The sequence below is a fragment of the Cervus elaphus genome, chromosome 18, assembly GCF_910594005.1.
Source record: "Cervus elaphus chromosome 18, mCerEla1.1, whole genome shotgun sequence".
In the NCBI taxonomy this organism is placed as follows: Eukaryota; Metazoa; Chordata; class Mammalia; order Artiodactyla; family Cervidae; genus Cervus; species Cervus elaphus.
Genome location: NC_057832.1, coordinates 87,159,827 through 87,178,435, shown reverse-complemented (window position 1 = coordinate 87,178,435; position 18,609 = coordinate 87,159,827). Strand labels below are relative to the sequence as shown.

The 18,609-nt window shown below is 40.2% G+C and overlaps 1 protein-coding gene across 2 annotated transcripts in view; it reads left to right on the top strand.

Moving 5' to 3' along the window:
* The window catches only part of SUGCT (succinyl-CoA:glutarate-CoA transferase), a 734,496-nt gene extending 716,415 nt beyond the window's left edge, over positions 1-18,081 (top strand). The window contains exon 15 of one of the 2 annotated variants that reach the window (XR_006334867.1): positions 17,351-17,460. Coding sequence is in view for 1 of the 2 variants with exons in the window: in XM_043871981.1 (XP_043727916.1) it covers positions 17,351-17,514 (164 nt within the window). In the remaining variant the exon portion in view is untranslated. Of the gene's footprint in view, positions 1-17,350 lie in introns of both variants that reach the window. The other variant, XM_043871981.1, reaches the window with a different exon arrangement.
* The last annotated feature ends 528 nt before the right edge of the window (positions 18,082-18,609 follow it).

Sequence of the window (18,609 nt, the reverse complement as noted above, 5' to 3'; positions counted from 1 at the left end):
AACTGATATGTTTCATATTTTTCATTTACTTAAGGTGGGTTGTTACTCAGGCAAAATTAATGAAGTTCCGATGTGGTAAGAACATCTTCTCATTCAGCATCTCCTAAGGATGTCCTAACATATTTCACAGACATTAACCAACCCCACCCTTAGCGGAAAAAGAGATCCAAGTTTCTGTTCTTGGAAACTGCAAAGAGTTCCATGAGTGGAAAGAATATTACTTGTGCATTTAATTAATATATAAAGTAGTATGGAACTTGCCTGGTGGGCCAGTAGTTAAGAATCCACCTTGCAATGCAGGGGACATAGGTTCCATCCCTGGTCCAGGAAATAAAATCTCTCATGCCAGGGAGCAACTAGAGAGCCACAACTTGAGAGTCAGCGCACTGCAATGAAAGATCCTACATGCTATAACTAAGACCTGACACCGCCAAATAAAGAAATACATATTTAAAAAGGTAAAATAACTGTCTTCACATTTACAATGACACTATAAAAAGGCAAAACAACATTTTAGATATTCAGTAGTTACTCCTTTTTATTATGTGTATTAAATACTTTAATTCAGAAGATCCTAGGAAAGCATAACCACAGATTTCATTTGTAAGAGTCAGCATGACATTTTGTAAGTAGAAATCTAAAGAGCTAATAAGTAGAATGTGGGAAAGGGGAAACAATCAATAGGGAAACAGTAGAGCTGTGCTATTATTATGTGAAATTCGCAACACCAACTAGCAAAGAGAAACATGGAAAACAAAATTATATTAATGTGCAATTGTAAAAATTATAAGTAAGTGAGTGAAGTCACTCAGTCATGTCTGACTCTTTGAGACCCCATGGATTGTAGCCTACCAGGCTCCTCTGTCCATGGTATTTCCCAGGCAAGAATACTGGAGTGGGTTGCCAAAAAATTATAGTCTCATATAAATAAAAACCAAGACTTGTTTTCCAAATAGAAAAGTAGTCATTAAAAATCCAAAAGAAGTTATGTCCTTCCAAAAAGGAATAAGAAACAATTTTTTAAAGTCTTACCATGTTTTTACTGAGCTCTTTTACACTGTTCATAGAGTCCCACATATTATTGTCATAATGAAAAATTAACTTCTAAACAAATTAAATTAAGGTAAAATTTGGCATCATTGTATCAATATCCAGGTAGTAAAACCTTCCTTTGTGTGAATAACAAAATTACTTTTTATTGCCTTATTTATTTCTGAAAGTAATAGAAATCCTTTCTCTTCCATCCTATATTCATGTAACAAATATGTTTTGAGCATCCCAATTTACTGGCTTCTAGACAGCTCAAGGGGCTTCCCTGGTGGCTCAGTGGTAAAGAAACTGCCTGCTGATGAAGGAGATGTAGGTTCAATCCCCGGATTGGGAAGATCCTCTGGAGAAGGAAATGGCAACCCACTCCAGTATTCTTTCCTTGGAAATCCCAAGGACAGAGGAGCTTGGTGGGCTACAGTCCAGGGGGTTCATGGACCCCAACACAACTGAAGCAACTAAACAACAAGAAAGTGCAAACAAAACGGATATTATTCCTGCCCTCATTGAGCTTAAAAATACTCCTGAATACCTGTTTTCATGTGCTCTATGAGTCTCTGTACTCAAAAATGACACACAGCTCCTGGAACTTTTCATCTTCAGAACATTGCAAGTGTTTGTCCTCATGAGTAGCATAGGTGGTTTCATAGTCAGTAATACTGCTTCAACTTGCTTTTGGCTCCATTTGACAAGATTTCATAGTTGGTTTCATAGTCAATAATACTGCTTCAACTTGCTTTTGGCTCCGTTTGACAAGATTTATTTTTCTAGAGTCTTCATAGTCAATAATACTGCTTCAACTTGCTTTTGGCTCCATTTGACAAGATTTGTTTTTCTAGAGTCTTGAGGTCTGAGTGTACGAACACTTTGAGTTTCGTTCTTTTAGAAACTTGAGAACTGAATTCAGAGCCCTATTACACTACATCACAGATTTATACACACATTCATATTCAACAAATATTTGTTGAGGAAAACAGACACAGTTCCCTACCTCTGTGAAGCTTTCATTCTAGCAGAGGGAGTGAAAGAATGGTAGACATATTTGATAAGTACAATGGAAGAAAGGGAAAGTTGAACAGAGTAAGTGGAATTGGAAGTGGCAAGGTCAGAATGGCAGGTTGAAATGTTAAAGGTGCTTAGGGTAGACTTCATTGAGAAAGACTTGAAGGATTTGAGGAAATGATCTATGTAAATAACAGAAAGAAGAATGTTCCATGAAGAAAGAAGAGCTGGAGTGAAGTCCCCAGAGGATGAGCCTGCCTGGTAAAGAAAGCCATACAGTGGAGCAGAGTAAGGGGAGGAGGGCAGGAGGAGAGGTCACAGGGGTAACCTCATAGTGGGAAGGTTAGTGGATTATATGGAATCTAAGAGCCCATTGTCAACACTCAAACAGGGGAAGCTTTGCAGAGTGTAGAGTTTTTCTTTTTTTTTTTTTTATGTTTGTATACCGAAGTTCCCTTGAAATGGTACATAAGTAGACAAGTCTTAAAGTCTGATGTGTATCCAAAAGTGCTTACAAGGAAATAGGTGATGCAGAATGAAAAAGTCAATTGGATTCATTATTCCATTTGAGATTAAAAAGTAGGATGAAAATATTTTTTGCTATTAGGGAGCTGGAGATGGCTATCCTTTAACAAAATTATGAGTCATCAAAAATTACAAAGGTATAGCTTTGAAGATTTTGAGCAGAGGAGTGGCTTGATCTGAATCATGTTTTAAAAGGGTGACTCCGGCTACCTTGTTTGAGAAAATATTGCAGGGAGGCTTTGCAGGCAGGGAGAGCTGATAGGAGCCCTCACAGAAATCGAAGCAAGACATGATGGTGGCCAAGGCTAAGCTGGTTGTAAAAAGTGATTGGATTCTGTATGTATTTTGAGGGTAGAACCAAAAGGATTTGTTGATGGGTTGGACATGGGATGTCAGTGGAAGAGAAGAGTCAAGATGACTCCATTTAGATAGCTATGGCAAAATATATTAATTTGCATGTCTCTTTCATTCTGTATTTCATGTTTCTAGTATTCTTACTAATCTAAGAATATATTAGGTCTTTTTTTGTCTAATACTTCCTGCTGTATTGTATTTTTTTATACTTGTAACTTGGGTTGCTGTATTAGTGGCTCAGTCGTGTCTGACTCTTTGCAACCCCATGGACTATATGGCCCACCAGGCGCTTCAGTCTATGGAATTCTCCAGGCAAGAATACTGGAATGGGTTGCCATTCCCTTCTCCAGGGGATCTTTCTGACCCAGGGATTGAACCCAGGTCTCCTGCATTGCAGGCAGATTCTTTATCATCTAAGCCATATTAGGTTTTTTTTTTTTTTTTGGTCTAATACTTCTAGTAACTATTTATTGGACACTTAGTGTGGTAGGTGCAGTGTGGAGTTGAAGATGAGCAAAACATTGATTATGGTCTCAAAAAGGATGCCAAGAGGCAACACTATTAGACATGGAGATAAACTATAAAGGAGAAGTAGATCAAATGTTATGGAGAGTCAGAGAAGAGAGATGTTCCTTTGCACTGTGAAAAAAAGAAGGAAAGCTCAACATCAAGTTACCCTGAACAGAATTTTCAGAATGATGTGGGTTTGAGGGTCACCAAACCGATATGCATTCTAGGTGGGCACAAGGACCCACACAGCAGCTAGTCCAGGGCAGGGTGCCTGGAGGGAACAGCTGGGGGAAAAGATTGGACAAGTGGTCCCTCTATTTCAGAGTGCTTTGGACCAAGGAGGTGGCAGAAAAGATTAAAAGTGTGGGGAGGCGTGAGGGATAGTTCAGAGACAGACTGCTGGTGTAGCAATGTCTCAAAGGCAAGACTGAGGACTGGGATGTTATTGGGAGGCTGTTGTTTAGTCGTTAAGTTGTGTCCCACTCTTTGTGACCTCATGGGCTATAGCCCACCAGGCTCCTCTGTCCAGGGGACTTCTCAGGCAAGAATACATTCCCTTCTCCAGGGCATCTTCCTCACCCAGGGTATGAACCCGTGTCTCCTGCATTGACAGGCAGGATCTTTACCACTGAGCCACCTGAGAGGCTGGTGATACCAAAATGGAAATAGGGAAATAGAGGGAAAGGATCTTCGCCTAAAATCTTCCCATCTGGACTACAGAGGGAAAGTGAATGAGAAAAGCTAAGATCAAGTCTTGCAATAAATCCTGAGCAACCTGTTTTCTCAGCAGCAGATTTGAGGACCTAATTTTCTTAATCCGTTATTTGCTTGGACTGTGATGGTGATTTGTGTGCTCTCAGAGACCTGGATAAGACAAGACTATTGTTGATATGACTGATTCCTTTAAGATAAAAGGTTAAAAAGCGCAAGCAATTTTTATTAAATTACAAGACTTTCCAAGGTTTACAGAAGAACTTTTCAAAGCTTATTTGAGGGAAGAGCCACAAATAACCACCTGCTTCAGCTCTGTTCAGTTCCTCCTCTCAAAATTGAACCGAAATGCAATCTGGCTGCTCTGCCTGGAAACTTCTTCCGGTATTTTCCTTAATGGAGCGCAGAAGCAGTGGAGGTGAGGAGGAGGTCACCACTTTGAAGGTCTATGAAGCTTAAAATGTTCTGGCTACAGACTTCAGCTGAACCAATTTTGTTTTCCATGGTGAAGTCGAACCAAACAAAATCTTGGGAATGTGCCCAAAGAACTTGTATTGAATATTAGAATTTTAGAAGGCGAGAGAAGCTGGAGGATTGATTATTTTGGCAAAGAGCACATTGTCAGCAAGGTGTTTCTTCACCCTCCCTAGCGTTTTCAGAAGTGTTGAAAATAATTAGAAGCAAACACAAATGTTGGAAAAAATCATTCCGGGGGGAGTTTCTTCAAGCCTGACGTTTTTCTGAGACCTTAGCTGAAATTTCGGGTAGCTCACTTTGAGGGGAGATGGGTGTTTGCTAATGAATATGAATAGCATTTCCTTATGGGCCATATATTTTTTCCAGCAGGAAATGGATAATCTACTATGACATTTCAGTGGGTTGGAACAAGATAGATAAATCAAATACAAGTTACCCTGTTTCTTTTTCAAATGAAAGATAAATGCCTTAATGGATTAGCAATCATGAAATATATAAGTATTTATAATACAGTACTGCTTTATAACACCATCTGCCAAAGAATGGTATTTATTCAGCCACTGATATGAGAACAGATTTTCTCCCACATTATGCAGAGAGGAAATATATCCTAGTGTTAACGAGCATGCACTTTGTATTTAGCCAGCCTAAATTCTAACAGAATTCTTTAGTTGACTGGCTGTGTCATTTTGATAACGTTACTTAACCCCTCTTTCCTTTGTTGATAAAATGGTATAATAAGCATCCTACTTTTTAAAGTCATTCAGTATATCAAACAAGGTAATATATGAAAAGCATTCCACCAAATGCCTAACACATGTAAGTACTCAATAAATAATAGCTGTTCTCATCATTTCACTGGTCAAAATTGACTCCACACAAAATGAGAGTTTAGAAGTATTTGGAACATCTGAACTGAATACTTTTGAAAGGAGTGCTGAAGGACTAGATGAATGAGTCTCTGCTCTGGTCCAGGCAAATAAGTCTCTGTATTAAAATTGAGACATAGAATCAATCTCCATAGGCTATGTCACATATAATTGTCATATAATGTAGTGACAATTCCTGAATAACACCAGTTTAAAATAATGCAAGTAGATTCCCTGCTAATATCCCATGTTCATCATGGTTTACAAGGGCTGGTGGGCAGTCACTAGCTCACACATTGCCATGCTGTTATACCAGAGAGACCAGGATAGTCTTATGTCAGCAACTGAGTTTTATGACCTGGAGGTGGGGCATACATATCCCTCCTATTCATAGTTTGTTGGCCAACACATGACCTCACTCAGCATCAAAGGGATCAGGACATCTCACACTTTCATGGTCCTAGAACAAGGAAGCTGGACATCTGAACAATGATGACAACCACAGAACCACAGAGAGTTGAAAACATAATCTTACCTCATAGATAGTGGGATTTTAGGTATCTTTACAGAGTCCCAAAATGAATTCTGTTACAGCAGTAGTGATCCATGGTGCCTCTGAACTCTGGGTAAGACGGGTGACTCGTCTTAGTTGGTGGTACATAGCACATGTTGCCTGGAGTTTCTGGGATGCCTGACCGCATAAGCAGTGTCATCGACTGAGTCCTTCTGTTCAAGATATCCAGAGCCATTTTTATTCTCTGTGGCCTGTTTCCACCATTCCATGCTAGCTGAAATGGCTTTATCTGTTTTTATCTCACATCTAATGGGTTTAATGTGTTCTAACTGTATGGTTCCATTTGGCGCCTTGGATGCTATGGCTGAGAGGCGCCATATAAAAAATATTGTTATTGTTATGATGATGAGTTCAAGCAGTGGAGGGGAAATTGTGAAATAACTTGGTACTGGAGCTATCATTATTTTCAGAAAAATGAAATTTGGCTTCTTATTGCGCTAGTAAGCCTTGAAGATTAAATGATATCTACAGCATGTATCTTAGCAATGGGCCAAAGAAGTCAAAATAAAAACTTTTGATATAGCATTTCATATATTATAAAACAGATGTTTGCTTTTAAGTATTCTTGATTTTTTAAAAAAAAAAAGTTGACACCCATATCAGACATTAAAGAAGCACAACAGATGAAAAGACCCACACAGTTAGTTTTAATTGTATTCATTCTTGCTTCCATCATGAGTGGACTGGCCAGCTATGTTAATGAATTTAACCCTTAGTGTTGATCCTTGGCCAGTTTGCTATGAAGTTGAGCAATATGTTGTTTCATTGCTTTAGAAATACATCATGGAGATGTGAGGTGCATCGAGTTCTGGGAAAAAAAAGGAATGTTGAGGTCCCTTCCCTCATGATGATGTGATATTATGTTCCCATTACTTGAATATTCATTATGGTTTCCCACATGTTTTTGGCTACCTCTGTTTCCTGCAACTGTTTACATTATTAAGTTGGTCTGGCTTATAGAAATGTAGCTCGAATGCTGTGTGTAGTTAAAGTAGCTTGTGATGTTTGCATGGAATGGGTAGATTCCATTTTTAGCCTCAGAGAGTTGTGGAAGGTTTCTAAGAGGAGATGAGATGAAATAGTCAGGGTCTTATTTCTGAAGGGCCTCAAACCACAGACGGAAAACACGATGCAGGGCTCGTCAGAGGAATTTTCTGGCACAGCAGGAGCTGGGCCTTCCCGGTGCCTTCAACCAGATAACTTTCCACAGAGAACACAGTGAAGGCTTCATTCCTTTCTGGCCGGGTAGGGAAGAAAGATTTGGAGAGCACTGCCTGGCTCAGAGACATGAGGAATCAGAATATATTCATGGGTCTATGTTTCCAGGACCTCCTACAAGGAAATAGGCGGTCTATGACAAATTCACGTGAAAAGATGAGGTAGTAATGAGTACATATTGCATAAGAAATCTGATAGCACTGTGATCTAGAAAGACAGAGGGCACAGACTGTCAGAAGATGAAATCTGAAACTGTCCTTGGCATGTTCTACTCCAAGACCCGTGAGTTTATTTTTCAACTTAGATAATTCTCTTTTTTGCTTTTTTCTTTTTACTGGGAAACAGCATGGCCCGTTGGCAAAGGTTCAGGATTTGGAGCAAGTCTCTCTGGCTTTAAATCCTGGCTTCTTTTAGCTCTGTGACCCATTTAGCTCAGTGACTTCCCTGCCATGTCGCTCAGTTTTCCCCACTTGTAAAATGGGGACCATGACCTTCTGACCGTGTCCTAAGGGCTGAATGAATCAAATGTGCAAAGCGCATATGACAGTGTTTGGCACATAGGAAGTGTTTGTTGAATAAGTAAATAAGTCTCATGTTTCCAAAGTTCCTTTTAACATATCTAGTAAAAAGTTAGTTTCTGGTGTACATTATGATGCTGTCGGATATAGTGAGTATGTACTTATCTGGTGACTTGGTAATCATTCAAACTCCCTCAGCCTCCCTTTTGCTATTTGTAGGAAAAGGAAAACATATTTATCTCCCTACCTATTTATTTGAAAAGTGCTTGTTATGTCCCATGTGCTTAAAAAAAGTTTCCTTCCATATAGCACAGGGAACTCTGCTCAGTGTTCTATGATAACCTAAATGGTAAATGAATTTGAAAAAGAATAGCTACCTGTACATGTATGATGAATTCACTCTGTTGTACACCTGAAACTGACATAATATTGTTAATCAACTATGCTCCAATATAAAATAACAATTACAAAAATAATTAGTATTTGAAAAAAAAACTCTCCTTAATTAAAATGAAGAATAGAATTTATTTGTTTTAAAAAAGAGTTCCTCCCTTTTCCTTTTCCTTTAGATAATCTTATCCTTGATTGTTAAAGAGTTTTAAAAGTTAAGACTTTTGTCCCCGGCTTGCTGTCATGAATCTAAAATGAAGTTCATTTGTTCATGTTCTGGGAAGTTTGGGATGGAAATGAACTGGTGACAATCTACCTGAGGAATCTGGGTTGCTGAGGTCAGCACTGCACAAAGAAGGAAAGGTAACCGCAGTAGGTGGTGGGTACTGAGGGCTTGCTGTGTGCCTGTTTCTGTTCTAAGAAGTTTTAAAATCCTCACAACTTTAGATGATAGGGACCATTATCATCCCCATTTCACAGAGAAACATTGAGACGCAGGTGATGAAGTAAATCACCCAAGGAGATCAACTCAGTTCGTGACAGAACAAGGATGTCAACCTAGACCCTCTGGCTCCCTAGCCTCACTCTTAACCTCCTTACTGTGTCACTCCTCGAAAACAATGATTTGAAGTCAGCACATCTATAAGTGTGTCTGCTGTGTGTCCTTTACACATTTCATAACCTCTCTGAGCTCCATGCACCTCTTCTGTGATATAAGGATAAAAGGCAGTGATAAATGCAAAAAAAAAAACAAAACCCCAAAATACAACCAAAAAACCCTGTCTAAGGTTATTGTGAGGATGCCAGGCAGATAGCCCCAAGGGCATACAGTAAGTTCTCACTAAGTAGAGGTTGTGGGTGTCAGATGTCATCATGTATGACTAGAGCCTGGGGCAGATTCCTCCTCTACTAGCTCTGCATTTTGTCAGCCTCTGGCTGGTTTATCAGTTCAGCCTCCCAGGAAGGGGCAGAAGTTGAGGTCAAAGGCACTGTCACTTTCCTAGAATCAGATATACTGTCCATGAGGGGACCAAGGTCAGCTCACACACAGTCCTCATGGAGAGGTGGGCCTAACCCACAAGCTATGCCATCCAGTCCCCTTCCTGGTAAGGGCTTTGACCTCCAATTGTTACAGTAAGTAGGCTCCTCACAAGGACAGCACTTGGGGTTCCAGGTTTGGTACCACTGATGTTCTGGAGACTGCTGTGGTGTGCATTTTTCCTGAGCATTTTTCAGTTTGATTCCCTTTATAAATGCAGAGGAAAAACATCCACACCTTCATTAATCCCTACATGGCTATGACTCAGTCTCAGAGAGCTCTGCATTTCTTTCTCTGCCTCTTTCTGCAGGGCACAGAGTCCACATTTCTTTTAAAAGTAAAACTGCCCTAATTCCTACTCTCAGGTCAATGGAGATGTGTTTGTTTAAGGCCAAGAATTCCTCATTGCAAGAAATGCATTTATCTCCAAACTTATGAGCTATACAGGTTAATTTTTCATTCATTTAATTTGTCTCCTTTGGACATAAAACATTTTGATGCAATAGATTTTTGATATAGAACTTAGATAATAGAAAAGCCTGCCTAAACAACTGATTGAAACCCTCAGCATCAGAGAGGTTGAAATGAATACAACTGCCTTGGAAATATATTGCTTTGAAATGAAGACGCTTAGATGGAAATGACCTCTAAATTTACATATCCTGGCCCAAATTCTTCCCTGAATTCCAGACTTGCATAGCTAAAGGCTTCTCTCCTTGGATACCTCACTGGCATCTCAGACAGCTTTTTCAATGGGCTTCCCCAGTGGCTCAGTGAGTAAAGCATCCTCCTGTAATGCAAGAGACGCAGACAAAGCAGGTGCTATCCCTGGTCAGAAAAACCCCCTGGGGTAGGAAATGGACTTGTATAGCTAAAGGCTTCTCTCCTTCGATATCTCATTGGCATCTCAAACAGCATTTTCAAAAACGAATTTGACTTCTGGGACTTCCCTGACTGCCTGGTCCAGTGGTTAAGACTCTGCCTTCTAATGCAGTGGGTGCAGGTTCAATCCCTGCTCAGGGAACTAAGATCCCACATGCCTCAGGGGGCAGTCAAAAAACAAGTAAAGAAAAGAAAAAAAGAATTTGACTTCTGCTTCTAACCAGCTTTGTCCATGAATCCATTCAGCCTTTCTCATCGGTAAATGGCCCACCAGTTATTCAATTCAGAAATAGGAGTTTTCCTTTGATCTTTCTCCCTCCCCAGCTACCTTGGGTCTTGCACTCCATCAGCAAGCCCTCTCATTCTATCAGGAGAAAAGCTCTCAAATACATCCACTTTTCTCGAATTCTGTAGGCTCCATCCTAGTAGGCCACCACCATCTCCTCCAATATCCTCCAAACACAGCCTCCAAGCTCATTTTATTGCACTCTTTGCCCAGCTACGGGAGTGCTGAAGTCTTGTTACTGCTCTGCTTAAAGCCCCAGCGGCTTCCCGGTGAACTCAGAATAAGATGCGCTTTACTACCATAGCCTGTAAATCCCTGTGCCTCTCCTTCCAGTTTCATCTAGAAACTACCAAATAATATTCTAGCCACACTGCAACTTTTTTCAGTTCTTGGGCATGAAGCCTGTTCTCACTGCCTGGAGTCTTCTTTCTTTTAAAGTTAATAGCTTTTGTTTTAATACTAATAGCTCAGCTTTGGGACTTCCCTGGTGGTCCAGTTGTTAAGACTCTGCCTTCCAGTGTAGGGGATGTAGGTTCAATCCCTGGTCTGGAAACTAAGGGCAACATGCCACAGAACAACTAAGCCCATGTGCTGCAAGTAAGACCCAGCACAGCCAAATAGATAAATAAAATAAATATATATTTAAAAAAAGAAGAAACATACTTAGTAAACTTAATTAATCTTTGGCAGTTTGAAAATACCTTCATATTTGATTAACCATTTGACTAGGTATACAATTCTAGGTTTGAGGCTTCCCGGGTGGTGCTCATGGTAGAGAACCCGCCTGCCAATGCAGGAGACTAAGAGACACAGGTTCAATCACTGGGTCAGGAAGATCCCCTGGAGAAGGGAATGGCAACCCACTCCAGTATTCTTGCCTGGAGGATCCTGTGGGCAGAGGAGCCTGGCAGGCTATGGTTCGCAAAGAGCTAGACACAACTGAAGTAACTTAGCATGTACACACACACAATTCTAGGTTTAACATCATTCCCATTTAGAAATTTGAAAGCAAGCTTCACCTTCTTCTAGTTTTTAGTAGAAATTAGTGAGACTAGTATATATTGCAACATTTGATCTTTCAGCTTTTGTCCTACTTCTATTCTAAGATCTGTCTCTCTCTTAACCATTGACTTTTAAGAAAAGAGGCTTGGAAATTCGATGGTTGTCAAGTGGTTAAGACTTGGCACTTTCACTGCCAAGGGTTTCGATTTGATCCCTGGTTGAGGAGCTAAGATCCCACAAGCTGCCTATAGTGTGCTCAAAAAGTTAAAAAAATAAATAAATTAAAAAAATTTTAAACAGTCTTTAAAAAGACTCTTGGGGAGGTGAAATGGACCCATTGGCATCCACTTCCTCTCAGTGTCTTTGTAGAATATGCTGTGCTTCAGCTTTCTCGACCTCTTTCCCCATCAACATGATCCCATTGGCGTCATTCTTAAATTTGTTGAAATATCTCACGCACTAGTGATGCTCCCTCCTGTCCTTTTCACTCATATGAAGTTTTCTGTTTGCTTAACTTCTATACCTTTACTTCAGTGGTTTATTAGGGGATAGTGAAGGCAATATATATATTCAAAGTCCCAAAATACACCATTTGAAATTGTAGTCATTTGCCATCATTTAGATGTACTGTAATTTATTTGACCAGCGCAAAAGGAAATGGCAACCTACTCCAGTATTCTTGCCTGGAGAATCCCATGGACAGAGGAGCCTGGCAGGCTGAAGTTCATAGGGTCACACAGAGTCAGACACTACTGAAGCGACTTAGCATGCACACATGCCCAAGTTTGGAGCATATTTTCCTAATTTTATCAATATTACAACTATTTGACCTCTTTATCTGGAAGGAAGGGGTTTAGGATAGACCTATGAGGACAGTGCATGAGAGAATGATTGCTAAACACCTGCTCCTTATAAGGTACACTTTGGAAGCTGAGAACAGATGAAAAAGTTTCTTTCTTTCTTTCTTTTTAAATACAGAATCCCACACCAAAGGGTTTATTGAGTATTAGATTTAGAAATTTCTATGGATCCTTGTCTACCACATTTGTTGATATTGTTGATTACATTCATAGGGAAAAATTTTGTTTTATTAAAGCAGGATTTCTCCATTCAAGTATGTGAACACTTAAAACTCTTGATATCAAGTTGAAAATTTTCCTTCCAGGAGGATTGTACCATTTTCCACTCCCTCTGGTCACAGACTTCTTAAACACATACTGTGATATCTATAAGATTCACTAGTTTTGTAAACAAAGTTGTATCGCATCATCTCCATACTTTCTGATTATTACCGATGTTGAGTATTACCCACATTATATTCCCCAAATGCTCAAACCAATCCTACATAGGTATTGCCAACCTCATTTTAGAAATCTATGGACTGAGACTCAGGGACTTTTAAGAATTCTCAGGATCACACAGCTTTCAAGTGTTTGAAAGCATATGCGAATGTAGATGTTGCTTTGCCAAAAAGTAATTTAAGAACATGTGACTTATCTGCTCATCTTTTTTTTAAACTGAAAATCAGATTATTCATTCTTTCTGGACCTTGGATATAAATAATTATGTCAAACATGTTCTACTTCTTGAAACAAATACATTTGAGGAATATATTTTGTGCAAAGCCTAGACTGAGGAATGTCACAGGTATATAGGATCATTGCACAGGGTTGCAAGAACAGATTTTAATTGACTCAGGGAAATTTTGCTTTCTCTGGTATCTGGATATATCACTTTATTTGTCCTGTTTCACATAGAGATGTATCTTTTAAGGGGCTATAAATTTTTGTTTTTTCATAAGCTACATGGCCAAGCAAAACAGTAGCACCTCTGTCCCCCTTATCCATGGGTTCACTTTCCAAGGTTTCAGTTACGTGCGGTCAACCATAGTCTGAAAATATTAGAAAATTCTGGAAATAAATAATTCATACATTTTCAATTGTGTGCTGTTCTGAGAAGAGTGATGAAATCTCCTGTCATCCCCTTTTGTCTCTTGAATTATCTCTTTGTCCAATGTATTCACTTGTTAACCACTTAGTAGCCATCTAGTTTATCAGACTGATTGTCCGTCAGTGTCAAAGTGACTCTTCTTTTACTTTGTAATGGCACCAAAGCCCAAGAGTAGTGATGCTGGCCATTTAGGTATGCCAGAGAGAAGTCGTAAAGAACTTCTTTTGAGTGAGAAGGTGTAAGTTCCCAGCTTATTAAGGAAAGAAGAATTAACTGTATGCTGAGGTTGCTGAAACCTATAGTAAGAGCAAATCTTCTATCTGTGAAACTGTGAAGAAGGAAAAAGAAATTCTTACTAGTTCTGCTGTCACACTTCAGTCCACAAAAGTTAAGGCCACCCTGCATCTTAGATGCTTAGTTAAGTTGGAAAAGACATCAAATATGCATAGTAAGATATTTCAAGAGAGACCACTTTCATGTCACTTTTATTACAGTATATTGTTGTCATGTCATGTTCTATGTTAGTAGTAGTTATAGTGGTTCACTTACTGTGCTTCATTTATGAATTAAACTTTGTCATACAGATGTATGGATAAGAAAATAGGGTTCAGCATCATCTGTGGTTTTAAGGATCCAAGTAGGGTCTTGGAAAGTATCCCCCACAGATAAGGGGGCACTGCTGTGTTTAAGGAACTTTTAAGAAATTGCAATTTGAAAACTGCCAGTACAGTTCAGGTAACTATACCATACTTTGATATTATTACATGGACAAATCTCAGCTTCAGAATCTTTCTAAAATCAATCATATGCAAAATACCTGGTTTCTGAAGGGGCATATGGAAAAGTATATACAATTTCGTCAACTGCGATATGGCTTACTTAGTAACATATATTTGTTTAAAGAAGCCTAAGCTTTCCAAATATATCATATCTTCCAGGTGTCTTTATCCTAGCAAGTCTAAAAATTACCAAGTAATACCATCCCACCAACCTAAATTCTTTAAGATATTTTTGTGCAAGGTGTAACATGCCCTTCATCCTAAACCGGTAGCATAGTACTCAGTGTGGATCTGGAAGCTCCCAGGAGGGGATAGGAGTGGCACAGCTTGGCCTGCCCTTTCCTATGGCTGGACCTGAAAAATTCCCTCATAGCATCCTTGCTGGGAGTTAGAAATCCAAGTTCTATGTGCCAATAGCACAATACTCCAAAGTAGATGAGTCTCAAAAACATAGTAAGTGAAGGATGCCGGGCAGTAAAGGCCGCATATTGTATGGTTTCATTGATATGGAATATCCAGAAAAATCCATAGAGACGGAAAGAAGTTAGAGGTTGCCAGGGGATGGGGAAAGGGGAGAACTGAGAGAAACTGCTTAAAGGATGAGGGTTTTAGTGGGAGCGATGGAAATATTTTGGAACTAGATAGAGGTGGTAGTTGCACAGCATTGCAAATGTACTAAATGTCACAGAACAGTTCACTTGAAAATAGTGGATCTTATGTGATTTCACCTCAATTAATTCTTTTTTTTTTAAACAAAAGTCCAAGTTCCTGAACCTAACATACCTGGACTTGGAAACTGATGCTTCCTAGCTGTGTGATGTTTGGCAAGTTATTCTCATAGCTTAACCTGGATCCTAACTTTAACTCTTTTACCTTAAAGCTCCATCAGTATCCATACAGGATTGCCGTGAGGATATATAGGAGCTGATGTGTGGCCTTTGGTACAGTGGCCAGCACAGCCTATGTTCTTAGGAAACGGTAGTTACCACTGCTAATGCACTGGGCTCAGTGGTGATAAATGGTAACCCTGTTTTATCCCAGATTCTTCAAGGGTCAAATGACTATTTCCCAGTTGATTGTTTTACTTCAGGTCATCTAGTTAGGAAAAAAGCCACGTGACTTTGACTTCAGCCTGTATTTTTTGGCAGAGTCCTTCTTTTGAAAGACAAATTTTAGATGAAAACTATGGTTAATGTCAAAATGGCACACCTCCCTAAAACACTGGATTATCAGCTTTCTTGGGAGCATAGGGACACTACCTCCCAATGTGTATAGTTCTTTCTTGAAAAGGGATCAACCCATGAAAGAAAATGGTCATGCACTGGAGCATTTAAAGGAAGTGTGAGAAGGAAAAAAGAAAAAAGAATTTCCCTGAGCTTCAGAGAAGGAAAACTTTGGACATCAGTTGGAAATTGCCATTTATCTGGTGTGGATGGTATGTGTGACCCAAATGTGCCATTTGACGGTTTTAGGAGGTCTGTGTCCTCTCTCCATCCACAATGGCTTCCTCACCATTATCTTTTCTGAATGGAATTCTCCTAGATCCTAAGGCACATTTCTGCTTTATTGACTGACATTCTGTTACCCACATGTGCTTGGGTTTTATCTGTTCTTCCTATGGGCTCCCCAAATCCAGAGGAGACTGGAAAAATCTTTATGAGATGGAAACGTACTGTTCTGTAGTCTTCCTGTGACTCTCTAATTTGTTTTCCCGAAGGCTCATCGAGTGAGATGTAAAGGACAGCCAACATAAATATCATTTATTGAATGAGGCAGCAAAGGTAAAATCTGTTGAAACAGCATGTTCCTCAGTGTCCATCAAGCCTGTGCATGGGAGAGTGAGAAGATGAGGCTGCTAAGGTTCTGGAAAGTACGTGACCTTCAATGTGAGATGGTTCAGGTGGATGAGGATTTGCATCCTGTTGCTATTAGTTATTAGCCGTGTGTGCGTGCTGTGATCAGTCGTGTCTACTTCTTTGTGATGTCATGGACTGCAGTCCACTAGGCTCCTCTGTCCATGGAATTTTCCAGGCAAGAATATTGGAGTGGGTTGCCATTTCCCTCTCCAGGGGATCTTCTTGACCCAGGGATCAAACCCCATCTCTTGTATTTCCTGCATTGGCAAGCTGGTTCTTTACCAGCTGAGCCACTGGTGAAGTCCGTGACCTTGAACAAAACCTTAGCATTTGGAACTTTAGTGTCATTATGTGAAGAGTTAGGATGAGGGACTTCCCTGGTAGTCCAGTGGTTAAGTCTCCGAGCTCCCACTGCAGAGGGCATGGGTTTGAACCCTGGTCAGGGAACTAACATCCCACATGCTGCATGGTGGAGCCAAAAAGTTGGGGGGGAAAATGAATGAGGATGATAAAATCCATTCCCAGCAGTTGTTGAAATCCTTGCTTTAGTTATCCTGTTTGAAGTGGCTCAGTGCTCAGCAAAGAGCTGGCAGTATATATCCATTTCCCATTGCACTGCAAGTGTCAAAGAAGGTGATGGGGCGGCTTTTGTCATCATAGTGGCTGGCAGGTTTTGTGCATTATGTGGATTAAGGGATGCTTACTTCGTGCTTTCTGTTCATTACATCATGTAAACCCTTTCATCAAGATTGTATGGTAAATATCATACCCAGTTTAGTTGTGGAACACGAGGCTCACAGGAGTTATACAATTTGTCCAAGATAGCTCTTCTTGAAAGTGAAAGAGCTGATACCCAAACAGAAGTCTCTCTGACAGTGAAGCTTGCACCCATAACCTCTTCTTCCACCCAGAATCTGGCTGAGGTTTAGTTGATCTGCAGTCTGTTGAACTAAATCTTGGAACTTTACACTGGATGCTGAGTGGTAAACACTTGGGTTACCTTCACCTGGGGTCAGATTTCCAGAGAGACACTATGTCCCTGTGCCACTGTTCTCTGGGACCCAGAGGGTCAGCTCAGCTGAGGGACTTAACCCTGCGAGTCTTTGTGACGGGCCTGGCACACACCAGGCACATCTATGCAGCCCCCAGCATGGTGGATGACCACTGCACAGTCGTCTGAAGCAAAGTCAAGGAAAGCCACATGTGCAAATACATTTCTTTCCAAAACGATGGTCCATCTGCAAGGGTGTAACGGGCAGTGATATTCTTGGCATTCATTGCAAACACCCCAGGCTGCTTGGGTAATGAATTTCCGAGGGTTAGTCATTAACAGGCTTCCTGCTTTCCTCCCGCTCTGACAGGCCCAGCTGTGAGATACAGTAAGTTCAAGATGTCAGAGGCCAGGCCGCCTCCCCTTCTCGGGCAGCACACGACGCACATCCTGAAGGAGGTCCTCCGATATGATGACAGGGCCATCGGGGAGCTGCTCAGCACTGGAGTGGTGACCCAACATGAGGTTGAGTGACAAAGGAAAAATGCTTTTCTGCAAAATCACATCTGAATGCATTTTGCTAGCGAAGACAAAACAGCCTTTCTGGACCCTTCTCCCCAAATCTGGTGCCTGCCACTGAAGAGTTAGAGGAATTCCAGATTTCCTGCCTGGCGTCTCCAGAATGGCTCTGGTATCAGTGAATCTAGTGCTTTCTAAATGTATCCCACCTTTCATTCCTCACTGTTTTCCCCCAGATAATAGATTAATTGCAGATTTTTCTTTTTTTTTTGAAGATTTTTTTTTTCTGGAAAAATGCATTCCTCATTCTAATTACGTTAATAGCCTAAACGTTTGCCCCTCCAGCCCACGCAGGTCTGAAAAAGAGCAGATCTCTTGATGTTCTTTACTTGCACATAAAGTCCTCATTTAAACCTTTGTTAGGAAGTCAAAGCAGTAAGCAGAATGACAGTCTCGGTGATTGATTTTAAACAGAATAACTTAATTTGAGCTCATGAACCCTTTGTTAATCTGTAATTTAAACCATGGAATTTGTTAATGTCCCTTATAAAACTGAACTTCATTTTCCCCTATGGGGGTAAATATTTGCTTTATGTTGTGTTTCTTTGACACACATGTCTATTTCCTGAGACATGCAGAAAATCAACCCCCACCAATGAATTTTGGGATGTGTAGGTATCTGCATGACAGTGTGAAGAGTGGTTCTTTAATTGGTACCTTATTTTGAGCCAAGTGCAAATGCAACACATTTTTAAATGAATGTCAGATGAGTATCTAGGTATTAAATAATGTCTGTGTGTGTGTGCTCAGTCATATCCTACTCTTTGCAAACCCATGGACTGTAGCCAGCCAGGCCCCTCTATCCATGGGATTTTCCAGGTAAGAAAACTAGAGTGGATTGTCATTTCCTTCTCCAGGGGATCTTCCTGCCATGGGGATTGAACTAGCATCTCTCATGTATCCTGCATTGGCAAGCAGATTCTGTACCAACTGTACCACCTGGGAAGCCCCAAATAATGTCGAAATAATGACACATAGGAAAATGAAAGGAAAATATTTCTTTATATTCTGAGTATCCACTGAGTAGAAGAATATAGCATGTCTTAGTAT